Consider the following 18,676-nt stretch of genomic DNA (forward strand, 5'->3'; position numbering starts at 1 on the left):
AAGAGAGTAATGACATCCTTTAGAAAGACTGTTAGTGCACAAAAAACCCTTCAAAAAAAAAAAATCAATGAATACAGGAGCTGATTTTTTGAAAAGATCAACAAAATTGATAGACTGCTAGCAAGACTAATAAAGAAGAAAAGAGAGAAGAATCAAATAGATGCAATAAAAAAATGACAAAAGGGATATCACCACCGACCCCACAGAAATACAAATGACCATCAGAGAATACTATAAACACCTCTACGCAAATAAACTAGAAAATCTAGAAGAAATGGATAAATTCCTGGACAAATACTCTCTCCCAAGACTAAACCAGGAAGAAGTTGAATCCCTGAACAGACCAATAACAGGCTCTGAAATTGAGGCAATAATTAATAGCCCACCAATCAAAAAAATTCGAGGACCAGATGGGTTCACAGCTGAATTCTACCACATGTACAAGGAGGAGCTGGTACCATTCCTTCTGAAACTATTCCAATCAATAGAAAAAGAGGGAATCCTCCCTAACTCATTTTATGAGGCCAGCATCATCCTGATACCAAAGCTGGCAGAGACACAACAAAAAAAGAGAATTTTAGACCAATATCCCTGATGAACATCAATGCAAAAATCCTCAATAAAATACTGGCAAGCCGAATCCAGCAGCACATCAAAAAGCTTATCCACCATGATCAAGTGGGCTTCATCCCTGGGATGCAAGGCTGGTTCAACATACACAAATCAATAAACGTAATCCAGCATATAAACAGAACCAAAGACAAAAACCACACAAATATCTCAACAGATGCAGAAGGGCCTTTGACAAAATTCAACAGCCCTTCATGCTAAAAACTGTCAATAAATTTGGTATTGATGGAACGTATCTCAAAATAATAAGAGCTATTTATGACAAACCCACAGCCAATATCATACTGAATGGGTAAAAACTGGAAACATTCCCTTTGAAAACTGGCACAAGACAGGGATGCCCTCTCTCACCACTCCTATTCAACATAGTGTTGGAAGTTCTGGCTAGGGCAATCAGGCAGGTGAAAGAAATAAAGGGTATTCAATGAGGAAAAGAGGAAGTCAAACTGTCCCTGTTTGCAGATGACATGATTGTACATTTAGAAAATCTCATTGTCTCAGCCCCAAATCTCCTTAAGCTGATAATCAACTTCAGCAAAGTCTCAGGATACAAAATCAATGTGCAAAAATCACAAGCATTCTTATACACCAGTAACAGACAAACAGAGAGTCAAATCATAAATTAACTCCCATTCACAATTGCTTCAAATAGAATAAAATACCTAGGAATCCAACTTACAAGGGATGTGAAGGACCTATTCAACAAGAACTACAAACCACTGCTCAATGAAATAAAAGAGGACACAAACAAATGGAAGAACATTTCATGCTCATAGATAGGAAGAATAAATATTGTGAAAATGGCCATACTGCCCAAGGTAACTTATAGATTCAATGCCATCCCCATCAAGCTACCAATGACTTTCTTCAGAGAACTGGAAAAAACTACTTTAAAATTCATATTGAACCAAAAAAGAGCTCGCATTGCTAAGACAATCCTAAGCCAAAAGAACAAAGCTGGAGGCATCACGCTATCTGACTTCAAACTGTACTACAAGGCTACAGTAACCAAAACAGCATAGTACTGGTACCAAAACAGAGATATAGACCAATGGAACAGAACCCTCAGAAATAAAACCACACATCTACAACCATCTGATCTTTGACAAACCTGACAAAAACAGAATGGGGAAAGGATTCCCTATTTAATAAATGGTGCTGGGAAAACTGGTTAGCCATATGTAGAAAGTTGAAACTGGATCCCTTCCTTACTCCTTATACGAAAATTAATTCAAGATGGATTAGAGACTTAAATGTTAGACCCAAAACTACAAAAACCCTAGAAGAAAATCTAGGCAATATCATTCAGGACATAGGCATGGGCAAGGACTTCATGACTAAAACACCAAAAGCAATGGCAACAAAAGCCAAAATTGACAAATGGGATCTAATTAAACTGAAGAGTTTCTGCACAGCAAAAGAAACTACCATCAGAGTGAACAGGCAACCTACAGAATGGGAGAAAATTTCTGTTATCTACTCATCTGACAAAGGGCTAATATCCAGAACCTACAAAGCACTCAAACAAATTTACAAGAGAAAAACAACCCCATTAAAAAGTGGGCGAAGGATATGAACAGACACTCCTCAAAAGAAGACATTTATGCAGCCAACAGACACATGAAAAAAAATGCTCATCATCACTCACCATCAGAGAAATGCAAATCAAAACCACAATGAGATACCAACTCACACCAGTTAGAATGGCGATCATTAAAAAGTCAGGAAACAACAGGTGCTGGAGAGAGGATGTGGAGAAATAGGAACACTTTTACACTGTTGGTGGGACTGTAAACTAGTTCAACCATTGTGGAAGATAGTGTGGCGATTCCTCAAGGATCTACTAGAAACACCATTTGACCCAGCCATGCTATTACGGGGTATATACCCAAAGGATTATAAATCATGCTGCTATAAAGACACATGCACACGTATGTTTATTGCGGCACTATTCACAATAGCAAAGACTTGGAACCAACCGAAATGTCCATCAATGACAGACTGGATTAAGAAAATGTGGCACATATACACCATGGAATACCATGCAGCCATAAAAAAGGATGAGTTCATGTCCTTTGTAGGGACATGGATGCAGCTGGAAACCATCATTCTCAGCAAACTATTGCAAGAACAGAAAACCAAACACCATATGTTCTCACTCATAGGTGGGAATTGAACAATGAGAACACTTGGACACAGGAAGGGGAACATCACACACCGGGGCCTGTCATGGGGTGGTGGGGAGGGATAGCATTAGGAGATATAACTAATGTAAATGACGAGTTAATGGGTATAGCACACCAACATGGCACATGTATACATATGCAACACATATACATATGTAACAAACTTGCACGTTGTGCACATGTACCCTAGAATTTACAGTATAATAATTAAAAAAAAAAAAAAAAAAGACTGTTAGTGGAGGGAGGAGGAAGAGGGCAATCATTCTCTCCAGATGGCTGTCTCTTAGAAGCCTAGTTCTAGAAAATGCTAGGAGTAGAGTGATGGGGAAAGAGGAAGGCAGGAGCTAATGTAAGCTGGTCCTGGTACTTCACACCCTTTATCTCTTTAAATACTAATAGCCACCTGAGGTGAGTAGCATTTGCTTTTTTTTTTTTTTTTTTTTTTTTTCCCAGACAGGAGTTTCACTCTTGTTGCCCAGGCTGCAGTGCAATGGCGCAATATCAGCTCACTGCAACCTCTGCCTCCCGGGTTCAAGCAATTCTCCTGCCTCAGCCTCCTGAGTAGCTAGGATTACAGGCATGCGACACCATGACCAGCTAATTTTTTGTATTTTTAGTAGAGATGGGGTCTCACTACGTAGGCTAAGTTGGTTTCAAACTCCTCATCTCAGGTGATCCACTTGCCTTGGCCTCCCAAAGTGCTGGGATTACAGGTGTGAGCCACTGCACCCAGCCACACATTTGCATTTTAAAAAGAAATAAATGCTCAAAAAAGTAAGTTACTCAAATGTCCCTATCTAGCAAAGAAATAGCGTAAGGATCCAAGTTACTCCTGTTGGACACCAAAGTCCCGCTGTCCTACTCCATCACTTTACCATGCTGACTTTATGGTTATTACTCACTGACTGCCTGTGGGTCTTCTTTCGATATTTCTCTAGCCCTAATGGAGTACAGCACCCTGTCCTACCTTCTCTAGCCTTGATCTCACCGTAGGCCTTGAGAACACACATGCTCTCATTTCTGCTTCATATGGCACTGTTTGGGGGTAGTTGGTGGTAATACTACAGGTTCCCCTACTTATCCCCTTTTCTTCCTATCATCTGGAATACTCTAAGGCCCTTTTCACACCTAATTCTGGATTTGAAGATTCTGATGGAGTTGTATGTTTAGAAATTTGTCTTGTTATCTATGATACATTTTTTGAGCTACTTTTTAAGGTAACAAACAGTAAAAAAATTATACATTCCTATCTCGTGTCAATTAAGATGTGTTACACAAACTAAGCATTGTCAATCAGAGCTTTTCCCTTAAAAAAAGAAAAAAAAGGGGGAAAGAAAGAGTGCCATAAAACCATGAACACATACAGTTTTCTATCTTTAAAATGAAAAGAAATTATTTCTGAACTGTGTAAGTAATGGGTTAATCAAACTTGATACTTACCACAGTCAGAGTATTAAAGCCAGCTCTCCCAAGCAGATGTCCCAGGTCATTGACAGCAGTGAAAGGAGAAATGTGTGGAGAAAATCCTCCTTCCCTTTCTGTTTCCGCTAACTGTAAGGAACACCGAAGTTCATAGAGTGTGTCGCCTCCAAACATTGCACCGATAAACACTCCATCTGGTTTTAAAATATAATGAATCTGTAATAAATACAAGACAACAAAATGATTCAAATTTTTACATATATAAATGTTAAAAAATATATAGTGTCTAAATCAACATTTTATGACAACCATTCCTATTATGACAAATTAATAATCACATAATTTAACAAATAACATCTAATGCAACCGTCAGAAAATCATGATATATAATATACTTGGAAAGACAACTATACATTCACTAATATTAAGGCCTATAAAAATATGTTATATGTTTTCAAGTTTTCTAATAGGTACAACTTAGTTTTATAATCAGAAACATGCTGAAAGAGAAAAAAATCTTTAATTGGGGTAGGCTGCAAAAATCACAAACCTCCCTGTATCTATGGCCTCTGAAATGTCATTTTCTAACAACTTCCATCAAGATAGGGACTCTATTTCCCCTCCCCTTGAATCTTGGCTGGCCTTGTGACTTGCTTTGGCCAAAAGAATGCAGTGGAAGTGACAGTGTGCCAGTTCCAAGTCTAGGTCTCCAATGTGTTGCATGTTTCCACCTGCTCTCTTGGAGCCCAGCCAAGCCACAATGTGTGAACAAGCCTGAGCTAGCCTAGCGGAGGAGGAGGATGTGGAGCTGAGATCAGCCAGCTGTGCACACCGAGGCCCCCCAAACCAGCTAGCTCCCAGACAATCTGGCAGCTGATCACAGACACATGGATGAGCCAAGCCAGACCCAGATTTCCTAACCAAATCCAGCCCCAACTGCCAACCCACAAAATTGTGGGCTACATAGTTGTTGTTTTAAGCCATCAAGTTGGGGTGTTATTATGCAGAACAAGCTACAGAGAACGCATTATGATTCACAGCATTAACCCAGAAACATATTAGTTTTCTTTAAAGAGAAGTAATTAATTTATTTTCCAGCTTTAAAACAAAACCAAGTTCTAATTGGTAGCTTAAGGAAAATAATGGCCAGAGTGAATTCCAGTATCACAGATTTTGCTCACTCTCAGACTACAAGCCGTAACTAGTTTGAATGACTATTCTCAGCAATGAGGACCATTACAGGAAAAGGTACATTCTGAAGTAAACCAGAATCCAAATCACAGTAGGCTCTTCTAACAAAAGCACTGTCTTAAATGTATATTTAATATATCATGAAGCTATTAAAAGCAGTATTAATAATTTGTAAAGGCTATGGTTCCTTCCCTTCTTCACCTTTAGTGTTGCTTCCTTCTCTTGTCATCAAACTCTACTAAACCAAACACCTAAGACTTAGTCCTCAGAAGTCTGTAGCCCCCACTCTCCCTCAAACGGCTTATCAACTTCCATGATTTCACAATGACCACTTTCCAATCTCTAACTTCAGCTTGGCCATCTTCTTAAAGTCTAAAAGCATCTTCAACTGCCTATTCCCTGGACATTTGTCTCTCAGCATACTTACCGGCCCTGCTCCCTCCAACCACCACAAGGAAAACACCTATTTATCAAATCAGTTCCCCTGTCCAACTGCCATATTTCTATTGCCATCTTCTATTCCCTTTATCTGACCATCAACATTCTTTCTCCTACTTTTACTAATCTAGACTCAAAACTTGAAAGTGAGCTTTGCCTCCCCCGTTTGATCTTCAGATCTAATCAGCCACTAAACCGTTTCTTTGTAGAGTCCTAAATACTCTTCCTTTTAACTCCTACCATTACCACCTAGATTTAGTTTATCTCCTTCTTGGACCACTGAAACAGTCTCCCTTCAATTTAACCAACTGCTCCAGGCATCAGTTTTTTGTTTGTTTGTTTTTGAGACAGAGTCTCACTCTGTCGCCTAGGCTGGAGTGCAATGGTGTGATCTCAGCTCACTGCAATCTCCGCCTCCCGGGTTCAAGAGAATCTCCTGCCTCAGCCTCCCAAGTAGCTAGGATTACAAGCACCTGCCACCACGCCTGGCTAATTTTTGTATTTTTAGTACAGGCAGAGTTTCACCATGTTGGCCAGTCTGGTCTCAAATTCCCAGCCTCAGGTGATCCACCCGCCTCGGCCTCCCAAAGTGCTGGGATTATAGGCATGAGCCACCGCATCTGGCCCAGGTATCACTTTCTAATCAGCAAAACAAATATATCTTGCAGAGCTATTTAACACAAATATAAAACAGAGCGGAAAATTACATGCATTCAGACATGGCCATTATTATTTTGCCCACCAGCTTTGTCATGATGTCATTTTCCTCTTCTAAGTGCTCCAGTGGCTCTGAATTGCATAAACTCCAAATTCCTCAACCTGACACTCAAGTCCTCCTAAATACTGTCCCAACATATCACAAACAGGTTTCCTTTTCGTTCTTTAATGCTGATGAGGCTCTTGTGCCTCTCCACCTACCCTGCGATTCTCCCTTCTTAGAATGCCTTCCCAATCCAAATTTCACCTACCCTCTAAGGCCCTGCTCAAGTACTTTCCTCTTGAAGCTTTTCTAGGCCACGTCAAGCCACAGTAATCTTGTTCTCTCCTTTGAACACATACTTTTTACCTGCCTCTCACCTGTCTATTGATACGTGTCAATCGATAAAAATTTACCTAGTACTCTCTGAGTATAAGGTATTGGGAAAATACAAATATAAATAAGTAGGTTCCTACTCGCAAAAAGTTTATAGGCAATTAAACTACAAGAAACAAGAAGAAATCCACACAGAGAATGTCTTATGATATCGATATTATTTTGCACAGTTCCTAGCCTGTTCATAAATATTTAAAACTTAGCTCTACAATTAGATTTCTTGAATTCTCAGGGAAAGGAGAGTTGCCCAATGTACTACTGATACGCCAAATGGCACCAGGTGATTTCACTGATTCCCTTCCCAACTGTCAGACCTACAAGTAAATAGTTTGTGCAAATGGAAACATCTGTAGGTTTCCAACAATAAAGAAAATAACACAAGATAGTTGAATGAACGTAAGTTTTCTTACCTGCTCAAGTGCTCTAGGAAGGTCATTCACCCAGTGCAAACTAAAATATGAGAATATAGATTTGTTTTAGCTTAATTGGCACAATTAATAAAATTATCACCAGGTTAATGATAACCCATAAAAAGGTATTAATTTTGAAGTTTAAAACTGCATATCAAAATCCACTGATTATTTTCATACAAGTTTTAAAATTATAAATATTCCTAGGGGAAAACCTTTGTGTCACACCAGAAAATTCCCCATGTCAATATATCACTTCGCTTAACTGAAAGAATCTGATATGATTATTTTCTAATTATTCATCACTGAATTATGTAAAAGTCATTCCTACTAAGGCATTTTATCTAAACAGTGCTATTCTGAGACCTTATTTGCAAAAACTAGTAAAAATGCTCAAAGAAGCTCATCAGTTAAATCAATTAAGCTACACAAATATAATATTCTTCTAAGTCAGACTTTCTTAGAAAAAAAAAATTATCTGCAGACCTAAATTTTTTCAAGGCAAATAGTATAACTCATCAAAAGTTTGATTCTGTAAGTTTTCCAATAATATACCATTTTTTTAAAAATCAATTTTTAAGACTTTATTTTTAATTATTTTTTGGAGCAGTTTTAGGTTTACAGCAAAATTAAGAGGAAAACCCAGAGATTTTTTTACATACTTCTATTCCCACATGTGCACAGCCTCCCCCATTATCAACATCTCCAGAGTGTGCATTTGTTACAACTGATGAACCTATACTGACACGTGATTATCCCCCCAAGTCCGTAGTTTCCATTAAGGTTCACTCTTGGTGTTGTATATTCTAAGGGTTTGGACAAATGTATAATGTCATATTTCCAACATTATAAAGTATCATAGAGTAGCTTTACTGCCCTAAAAATCCTCTGTGCTCCACCTATTCATCCTTCCCCAACACAACCCCTGGCAATCACCAATTTTTTTCACTGTCTCCAGAGTTTGCTTATTCCAGATTGTCATAGTTGGAATTATACACCATGTAGCCTTTTCAGGCTAGCTTCTGTCATTCAGTAACATGCATTTAAGTTTCCTCCACATATTTTAACGGCCTGACAGTTTCTTTTTAGTGCTGAATAATATTCTGTTGTTTGGATATAACAAAGTTTATCCATTCGCCTACTGAAGAACATCTTGGCTGCTTCCAAGTTTTGGCAATTATGAATAAAGCTACTATAAACATTTGTGTGCAGGTTTTTGCACGGACATGAGTTTTCATCTCCTTTGGGTAAACACCAAGGAGCATGCAATCGCTGGATTGTATGGTAAGAGTATGTTTAGTTTTGTAGGAAACAACCAAACTGTCTTACAAAGTGCCTGTACCATTTTACATTCCCACCAATAATGAACTCCACATCCTTGCTGGCATTTACTGTTGTCAGAGTCCTGGATTTGGACCATTCTAGTAGGTGTGTGGTACATACATCTTTTAAGGTGATAAAAACAAACAAAACCAGAGCTATAAACACTGAAACTTAATCTCTTACATTTTCTTTTTCTTTTTCTTTTTTTTTTTTGAGACGGAGTCTTACTGCTGCCCAGGCTGAAGCGCAGTGGCACAATCTTGGCTCACTGCAACCTCCACCTCCCAGGTTCAAGCAATTCTCATGCCTTAGCCTCTTGAGAAGCCGGAATTACAGGCATGCAACCATGATGCCCGGCTAATTTTTGTATTTTAGTAAAGACGGGGTTTCACCATGTTACCCGGGTTGGTCTTGAACCCCTGGCCTCAAATGATCCGCCTGCCTCGGCCTCCCAAAGTGCTGGGATTACAGGCATGAGCCACCATGCCCGGCCCTTGAATTTTCTTTTGACTCTACTCTCACCTACAGTGTAGTCATGTGTGACAGCAAAAGTCATATTCTCAGTCTCCTCAGAGTACGGTCACGCGTTCCTGGTAGAACCGCCTCCCCTATGCTGAGTTCCAGGACAGAATTGAATGCCCATTTCAAACCATACTGTGTTAAGCTCATATTTATCTTTCCTAAAGTTTTTCAACTTTAAAAACTAAGGAGCTCATATTACATATTCTGTCATACTTATGGGAAAACAGAAAGCAACAGAATTAGTCACCTGCTAATAGCAAGCAGATGAGCTAATGCAAAAACTCAGGTTCTGACTCCCTGCCCAGGGTTCTTTATAGACCAAGGTTCTGCATATTTTTCATTTCATAACAGAATGTGAGTTTTCTAACTTTTTTCAGCACATCTAAAAAACCAGGCAAGGAATTACACACTCACTAAAGAAAACATCAAGGGTGACCAGCTTTCCCAGAACATAAGACTTTCAGGCCAAAAGTGGCAAAGTCCTGGGCAGACCTTGATGACTGGTCACCCTAAAAACAGTTATCAAAAGAGTTGAACTGGACATGGAGAGCCTGTTGAACTTTTGAAAGAAAACCTATTTGACTATAAGAAGACAGGAGAAATAAGATACCACAAAGATATTTTTTCTGTTAGACTCTGAGTTATTTGAGGACAGGATCCCTGTCTAATTCATTTTTGCATTCACCCAAAACATCTGGCTCAACGCCTTCTTTCCTATAACCTATTTGATACACACTGGCAATACACGTTTGTGTAACATATGTGGAGGAAGATAGAAAACATAAAGGGAAAAGAGTAATCTTGAGAACTACATTCTGGTGCAGAAATTTATTATTATTATTATTATATATAAGACAGGGTCTTGCTCTGTCACCCAGGCTGGAGTGCAGTGGCATGATCATGGCTCACAGCAGCCTCAACTTCCCAGGCTCAAGCGATCCTCCTGCTCAGCCTCCCAAGTAGCTGGGACTATAGGTGTGTGCCACCTTGCCCAACTAATTTTTTAATTTTTTGGAGAGGTGGCGTTTCACCGCTGCCCAGGCTACAGTGAACTCCTGGGTTCAAGCAATCCTCCTACTGCAGCCTCCCAAAGTGCTGGGATTACCGGCGTAAGCCACTGTACCCGGCCAGAAGAATTAAGGCTAAAGGAAAACTAGCTGTTCTACATTTGCCAGAATGAGTCTATGATTGCTGGGAGCAGGAGTTTGAAAGAGTATATTCTATGCTCTCTGGTGGAGATAATATAATATAGAGCCTCAATTTCTTTTTTTTTCCCCCAACTTTCCACAACTTGCTCAACTCATCTGTGATAGAAGGGTTTTCTTCCCAACGCAACTTATTATTTTGGAATTGCGCTAACATTTTAACACAGGAGCCAATATGTTCTTTTAAACTCCTGCTCCCAACAAGACCAATTCCAAAATATTAAGATGCATTGGGGAGAAAAACCTATCACAGATAAACTTTAGGAAGTTGTGGAAAGTTGAAAGAAAAAAAAAAAAGTTGAAGCACTGTATCATATTATCTCTACCAGAGAGCAAAGAATATTTCCTTACTAGAGAATCTCATAGTTTATAAACCAAGATAACTGGTTTGTAGTTTTTAAAAAAGTTATTAAGAATGTATTCCATTATCTATTTGCTTTACCTTGTCATAGCAAAACTTTTTTTTTTTCTTTTTTGAGACAGAATCTCGCTCAGTCACCCAGGCTGGAGCGAAGTGGCACAACCTTGGCTCACCTCCGCCTCCCAGGGTCAAGCAATTCTCCTGCCTCAGCCTCCCAAGTAGCTGGCATTACAGGCACATGCCACCACGCCCGGCTACCTTTTTTGTATTTTTAGTAGAGACGGGGTTTCAACATGTTGGCGAGGCTGGTTTCAAACTCCTGACCTCAAGTGATTTGCCCTCCTTGGCCTCCCAAAGTGCTAGGATTACAGGTGTGAGTCACCACACCTGGCCTCATAGCAAAACTTTATGGCATGAATGATCTATTTATAACATACGGTTTTTAAAAAGTGGATTACCAACCTTAAACTGCTAACCACCAGGTCAAATGTATTTTCTCTGAAGGGAAGGAATTCTTCATCAGCTAAAACGCTGACAGTAGGAATTTCTGTTTCTAAGGAATTTTTCTAATAGTAAGAAAACAAAAGATCAAAAACACATTTATGTAGAATCTCAATTACTAACACAATCACTGTTTGTTAAATTGAAGTCAATGTTATATTTACTCGGCAGTTTCTACCCCGCTTCCCAAAGATAGCACAGAGAAGGTACCCAAAAAGTATTTCTTAAATGACTTAACATCAGCCAGAAAAAAATGGCTAATTAGTTGAAACAACATAAACAGGATACCCACCTCACACCAAAACAAATCTCAGAAAGCTGAAAGTTTGGCTGGGTGTGGTGGCTCACGCCTATAATCCCAGCACTTTGGGAGGCCAAGGCAGGCAGGTCACTGAAAGTCAGGAATTCGAGACCAGCCTGGCCAAAATGGTGAAACTCCGTCTCTACTAAAAATACAAAAATTAGCTGGACGTGGTGGCACGCACCTGTAATCTCAGCTACTTGGGAGGCTGAGGCAGGAGAATCGCTTGAACCCAGGAGGCAGAGGTTGCACTGAGCTGAGATTGCACCACTGCACTCCAGCCTGGGCAACAGTGCAAGACTGTCTCAGGGGGAAAAAAAAAAAAAAGAAGGCTGAAAGTTTTAGTGAAACAACCAAAGTCCTAGAAGAAAATATGGGTGGACTGGACATTTTACCCTTAGATGAAAAAGCCTAGGTAAACATAACTCAAAAGCCAGAAACTGTAAAGGAAAAGATTGATATATTTGATGATAAACTAATTGAAACTTTCTATCAATACAAATCAATAAACAATGTAAACAACTGAGGAAAACATTTACAACATATATAATGACGGATTAATATCCCTAAAAACCAAGCTCTTACAAATTACCTAGAATAAAATCACATGACAGCTAAAGTAGACGAAGGACAAGGTGCAGGCATGTCACAAAATTATTTACAAAATTCACAAGAAATACCAATAGTCAAAAGACATCAGCAGCTGTCAGACTGATGAAGACAAAAAGGCTGGCCCAGTGTTGCCAAAGCAAACTAGTAAAAAGTAACTTTGTCATTTTTCAGTCTTTCTAAGGGCAGTTTGAAGACACATGTCAAAAAATTTTTAAATGAACATCACAATGAATACATGAATTCTGCTACCAGGAATTTACACCCAGGGAAAAAATAAATCAAACATACAATATGGCTTCACATAAGGATTTTCACTGCAGTGCTGGTTATTGAGAAACTAGAAATGTAACTGCCCTTCAATAGAAAGTTTAGCTAAACAAACTATGGAGTATTCATATATTAGAATACCATGCAGCCATTTAAAAAGATATATGACACACATATGTATGAATTCACTGACAAAAAAAATGATGTGCTGTAAATAACATGGAATATTAGCATAGTAATGTTCATACACAATTGTGTGTTGTGGGGGCGGGGACAGTTATATGTCTGCAAATGTGGAAACCAAGTGTCACCAATGGTTGCCTCTGAATGGTAGGACTAGGGGTGATTTTTCCTTTGTCCTTGATATTTCCTGATTAGTTCCTTTTCATGTGTCAGAAAAGATAGTTTGAAGGAAATAAAAATAAAGAAATCAAATATGAAAAATTACGAGATTAGAAACCAACAGTATTAAAAAGCTACCTACCAAAGCATTTTCTGCAAGGTCAACTTGGAAGAACTTTCCAATAGTTTCCTGCAATGGAATAACTAAAGCTGAAACAAACAAATCCAGTCACAAACAACTGCTGACATTTCTAAAGGTAAAAGTATTAATTATATTTTAATTTTCAGCTTTGTAAGGGTATTTTTCTGCATAAAACCAGTATGGTACACAAATACTTTTAACAACACGTATCCTTTGTTATATTTAACTATATGTAATAAAATAGAGAACATGAGTATGCGTATTCAACATCCTGAGTTTACTACACTGGGTGAGGACTTCCATGTTAAGTTTTCCATGGCATAACATGCTAAGAGCTAGTTTCCCCACTCTTGTGCCACAAAGGACCTGCAAAGGGTTTCCTGCCTTTTAGTTCTTCATTCAGAGTCTACAGAGTAAAGAAAGACTTACAGATACAGAGGCTTAGGGGTGAGGCTTAAGTGCTTCCATTTTCCGTGTTTCACCTACCCTCTCTCCCTTCCAGAAGGAAAGGAGACTATGCTATTTCTGCATCGGAAAAACACTCTTTCCCCTCAACCCTCTTTTCTCCAGGATCCTGCTCCCTCCACCTCCATCTCTATCACTCTTTAGTCTCTGTCTTCTGTGTCTCCTTCCTTCACCTTACAACAGGCACAAGCTTTCCAAATACGAAAAAACTCCTCCCTCTATGCACCTTCTGGTTGTTTGGTTTATAATCCACAACTCTACTTCTTCCTAGATTCTTTCTCCCCATTCTGGGTATCTCTTTGCTTTTACAGCTCTCCTAATACTATCTGCAGTCTGCGCTCACTGTTCTCAGTCCTACTTCACCTGACCTCTTAGAAGCACAGCATTGTCAACAGCCTCCTAGAAGCCTCTTCAGAACCTTCTACTCTGGCTGCCCTCTTCTATTAGAGAAGCCAATCGTTTTTTACTTTACCCACACCCACTTCCCTGCCTGAAACTTGGAAAGATTTCATGCTACCAATATGATGTTGCTAAATATGGAGCTGGGAAGAGATGTGCTCAATGGCTCTCATGAGCCAGCTCCAGCACACTCCCGTGAGGGGTGAAGAATTAGATCAACAGGATTATCTATCCCTGTCTCTCACTTGAAAATCTGAACTAGGAGACTTCGAGATAATAGCAGAGGCCCCTGGAGCTGGAAGAACATTTAGACTTCAGGGTGTGGGCAGTGGTGCGCTGGCTCTTGGTTGGGGACTGCTTTGTATCATTTGCCAACTTCCATGGTATAAATATTCCCACCAGGGCTGATGTCAAGCTATCAATATGATGTCACAGAACAGAGGTTGGGAAGAGATGCTAACAATTGGCTCTCACAGGCTGGCCTAAGCTAGCTTCAGCTCACCATCGGGTGTAGCAGATTCATATGGGGCCACACACACTGATGAACACTACTATGGATAGACTACAGGGAGTAAAAAGAATGAAGGCAACCAGAGAGCATTCATGTAATACCAGAGTGCATGTGAACAAGAAGAATGTTGTCCTGGTGTTTCAAAATTCCCACCTCTTGTGAGGCCTGGCTCTGTTTCTGGATCCCTGAGTTACATAGGAGCCTCTCTGTAACAAATGTTTCTGCGTTTAAACTGGCCTCAGTGCATTTTTGCTTTCAACAATCAAAAGATACCTTACTAAGACACTCTCCAGCTTACTATTCCTGGCATCCTTATTGGCTCTTCCTCTTTCTCCCAACGCTAAGTACAATTGCAGAAGGTTCTTTTCTATATTCTTGTCCTGGAGAGTTACCTGTTTCTACGGTTTCAGCTGTCACTTCTGAAAAGGACTTCCAATTAAGAACCATAGCCTCCCCTTTGACAGGTTTACCCTGCCTCACTTAATCCTCTTACCAACCTTTTGAGATGGGTATTATTGATCATATTTTATAGAAACTGAGGTCTAGAGCAATTGATTGGCCCAGGTCCGAGTATACACAGACAGTGGCAGAGTTGAATTTTGAAGCCCTATCTGACTTCAAGTCAATGGTCTTAACCTCAATACCCCAGTTCCAGTTCCACATTTCCAACTACCTGCCAGCTATTTATACTAACATATTCCACTGCCATCGCAAACTCGACATATCTAAAATAGGAATGATCCCGTGCTCCTTGCCACATCACATCCCTTGAATTTTCCAGTCACAAAAGGCATAAGTTTAACTCTAAAGTTATCTTGCAATAGTCATTTAATAAATCTTCATTGTGATTTAGGTACTAGGATTTAGTAGTGATAAAAAATAAGCAAATCCAGTAAGAGAAGACACCAAATAAACATACATCAGGAGCTTGTAAGAGGTATGGGAACAAATAAAGCAATTAGTCAGCAGACAGCAGGGGCACTATTTTCTAAAGTAGTCACAGGAGGAATCTGATGAGGTCAGCTGAGTAAAGATCTGACAGGCGAGGAAGTAAGACACATGGTTACCTTGGGCAAGAGCATAGAGAAAAGCCCTGGCCTGTTTGAAAGACTGCAAGGAGGCCAGAGTTGCTGAAAAGTTGGGAGTGAAAGGAAGATGGGATCACAGACATGATAAAAAAAAAAAACTAGAATCCTAAAGGTCTTATGGATTAGGACTCTGGATTACTACTAAATTAAATGAGAAACTAACAGTTCTGAGCAGAGGACTGACAATGATTTGTGTTTTAAGAGAATTACTTTGCCATGACAACAGACTGTCAGGGACAAAGGTAGAAGCATGGAGACCAATAGGAGGCTACTGCAATAATCTAGGCAAGAGGTGATGGTAGCTGGACAACATGGTGATGGTAAAGGTGGCAAGAAGAGGTAGAGTTTGGTTATATTTTGAAATGTAAATAAAAGCTTCTGATGGATTAGATGTGGGAGAGAAGGATATAAGAGGAATCAATAAAAATGTTTTTTGGCCTGAGTAACTAAAAGAATAGATTTGCTCTGCCTACCATGTCTGATCACTCATCAAGTTCTATTGATGCTTCTAGGTCTCTCTCATACATCTCATCATTTATATGTGTTGGCTCTCCATGGGTGGCAGGCCTTTATTTCTCATGCCTGCAACGCCTTTAACAAAGCCTTCTAATGGGTTTCTCTACCCTTTCTCTTCCTCTTTCTCAAATGCCATCCCCAAATTAATCTTCCTTAAACAACACTATATCACACCCTACAACATTCTACCTCTGTGCCTTTCCTCCTGCCATGCTCTGATTTCCAATGCTAGGAGCCACCAACTCAAATTCTTTCAAATCCCAGGTCAGATGCTGTGCCCTCTGAGAAGCCTTGACCACATGAACCCCTACTGATTTTTCTTTTCCCTTAATTCCTGTTGCACTTTAATGACTGCACCATTTCTATGGCATTTACTACTACCAATAATAGTGTTTCAGGAGCCTCACTACCCCCTTCCTCACCCTGGCCCAAGTGTATGTTTTTATCTAAGCAGATTTTATGTAGAAATTTTACATTATGGCCAGGCGCAGCAGCTCACGCCTGTCATCTCAGCACTTTGGGAGGCCAAGGCAGGCGGATCACCTGAGGTCAGGAGTTCAAGACCAGCCTTGCTAACACGGTGAAACCCCATCTCTACCAAAACTACAAAAATTAGCCAGTCGTGGTGGTGCACCCCTATAATCCCAGCTACTCAGGAGGCTGTGGCAGGAGAATCATTTGAACCCGGGAGGCAGAGGTTGCAGTGAGCCGAGATGGCGCCACTGCACTCCAGCCTGGGCAACAGACTCCATCTCGGAAAAACAAGAAATTCCACTTTCATCTTTGTGTCTAGCACAATATCATATACATAGGAGCCAAAAGAATAAATTAATGTCTTCATGGTCTGAATTATAAAGTGCAAAATAAAATGTTATAAGCATTAATAAAGCTACTTATATTTAATCATACAGAAAGATTTCTAGTCAACTGATAAAATTAATATTTTTCTAGCTAAAAGTCACATTTTCTGTATGGATGCCAATCTGATTTTTATGGTAATTATAAAAAATGTGAACGAAGTGGGAACAAAGAGAAATATCTTACACAGATTCAAATAAATTATCAGTAGAAACACAATATACAATGGATTCAGAGAAAAACTCTTTAAGAAAAAAATACTAAAGAGGGGAGAAAACCACCATTGTTTCTACCACTTAAAAAAAAAATTAACAATTCTGATATAATTAAAATCTAAATATGTTGCAAGCTAAACTGATTCCTAGGAAAGTCTTTCTTTAAAATTAGCCAATGTTACTTTACAAAGTAAATTAAGTCATCGAATACATATACCTTATTCAAATATTGTGCAATGTAACCTCTTCCACAACCAAGATCCAAAGCAAGGGGGAAAGCTCTAAAAAAAAAAAAAGACACAAAGGTTATGCTCTGTCCATAATACAGTCTATGCATTAAGAATTATTTTTTCTTAAGTAAAATCATTTCAGTAAACACAACTTCCAGAAGGTTACATCATCTGTCTTTTCGGCCTCACCTTACAAGCTGTATATACCAGAGCCTACAAAACAAGGCAAATCTGTCTGCTAGCTATTCACAGGACCTCGTGATGAGCCAGCTTTCCACTAGCTGTCTCCATGATGTGGACTCGAAGAACAGATCTAATGAGGATATTTTAACTCAATAATACATTCAGATAAAGAACGCAAAGAAGCTAATGTAAATTAACCTGAAAATAACCGACATACTTATCAATAATTATCCCTATTTCTCAGACTTGTTGAAGCAGTGCAACACTTAGAAATCATAATGTGAAATACCATTAAGTATTAATGTTAAACTAAAAAGAACTTAAATAATAAACTGTTACTGAAAATGTACCAGGTTCAAAGTACTGTGCTAAGTGTCTCAAGCTAAGTAAGCCAAACCAAGTACCTCAACTAATAAGCAGCAGTCAACAATTCAGTGAGTCTGAATCCTGGGCTGGAACTATTATCCTCCATGCCATGCTGTCTTCTCTAAATATACTATGTTATGCTACATTGGTACAGACATCTAATTGTAGGCCATAGGTTTAAAAAAAAAAACAAAAAAAAACCTGTAACGAGAAAACTTAATTTATCTACTAAGAACATTCTTCCTGAAAAACTGGAACAAAAAGAGCCCTTTGCAATTTGTTTTTAAAAAGCTTTGTCAAAATTATAGTACACGGCTGGAGAATCCCTGGTGGTAGATAACTTTATTTACCTAATGCCCTATAACTTGATGATGAACACAGGCAATATGGCACAGTTAGGTACAGAGGCTTTGGAACTAGTAAGTAAATCTTTCATTTTTGGAGCAATCTTTCTATTACTCGCTTTTGGCCAAATGAAGTGGATTCAGGCTTGGAGATAGATAGGAGTTGTACTTCCACACATTCTTTTCTTTCTTCAGGCAACAATGAAGAAAACATTTGCTCTCCAGACAAGAAAAAGGAGACTTACAGAGTGATTTAAATCACCAGTCCGAGTAAATTCTTCCAAGTTCTGCCATTTCAGATATCAAGTTCTCAGCATTTAACCTCCTGAATTTCCACTCAAAAGCTGACGGTATTGTATTATGATCACCACCACTTACCTGGGTATGTCATATACACGATCTGCGATCCGACTTCCAACCTGAAGGATTACAAGAGGCGTAGGTTAACAACGAAGTAACACTCTTTCTCCAGTATTCAACAATCCATGGGTTACTTGTGTTTTAAAATAAGTACTTCCCTTTATCCCCTTTTCAATTTCACCACAGGAACTTTCT

At 39.1% G+C, this 18,676-nt stretch overlaps 1 protein-coding gene across 6 annotated transcripts in view; it reads right to left on the reverse strand.

The window, feature by feature from the left end:
- The window catches only part of NDUFAF5 (NADH:ubiquinone oxidoreductase complex assembly factor 5), a 35,627-nt gene that overhangs the window by 14,821 nt on the left and 2,130 nt on the right, over nt 1–18,676 (reverse strand). For 5 of the 6 annotated variants that reach the window (XR_005235674.2, XM_007960439.3, XM_037984753.2 and 2 more), the window contains exons 2-7: nt 18,500–18,540; nt 17,216–17,279; nt 12,947–12,994; nt 11,244–11,347; nt 7,371–7,410; nt 4,257–4,454 (exon numbers count right to left, since the gene is read on the reverse strand). Coding sequence is in view for 5 of the 6 variants with exons in the window: in XM_007960439.3 (XP_007958630.2) it covers nt 4,257–4,454; nt 7,371–7,410; nt 11,244–11,347; nt 12,947–12,994; nt 17,216–17,279; nt 18,500–18,540 (495 nt within the window). In the remaining variant the exon portion in view is untranslated. Of the gene's footprint in view, nt 1–4,256; nt 4,455–7,370; nt 7,411–11,243; nt 11,348–12,946; nt 12,995–17,215; nt 17,280–18,499; nt 18,541–18,676 lie in introns of those variants that run through there. The other variant, XM_037984758.2, reaches the window with a different exon arrangement.

The sequence above is a fragment of the Chlorocebus sabaeus genome, chromosome 2, assembly GCF_047675955.1.
Source record: "Chlorocebus sabaeus isolate Y175 chromosome 2, mChlSab1.0.hap1, whole genome shotgun sequence".
NCBI lineage: Eukaryota > Metazoa > Chordata > Mammalia > Primates > Cercopithecidae > Chlorocebus > Chlorocebus sabaeus.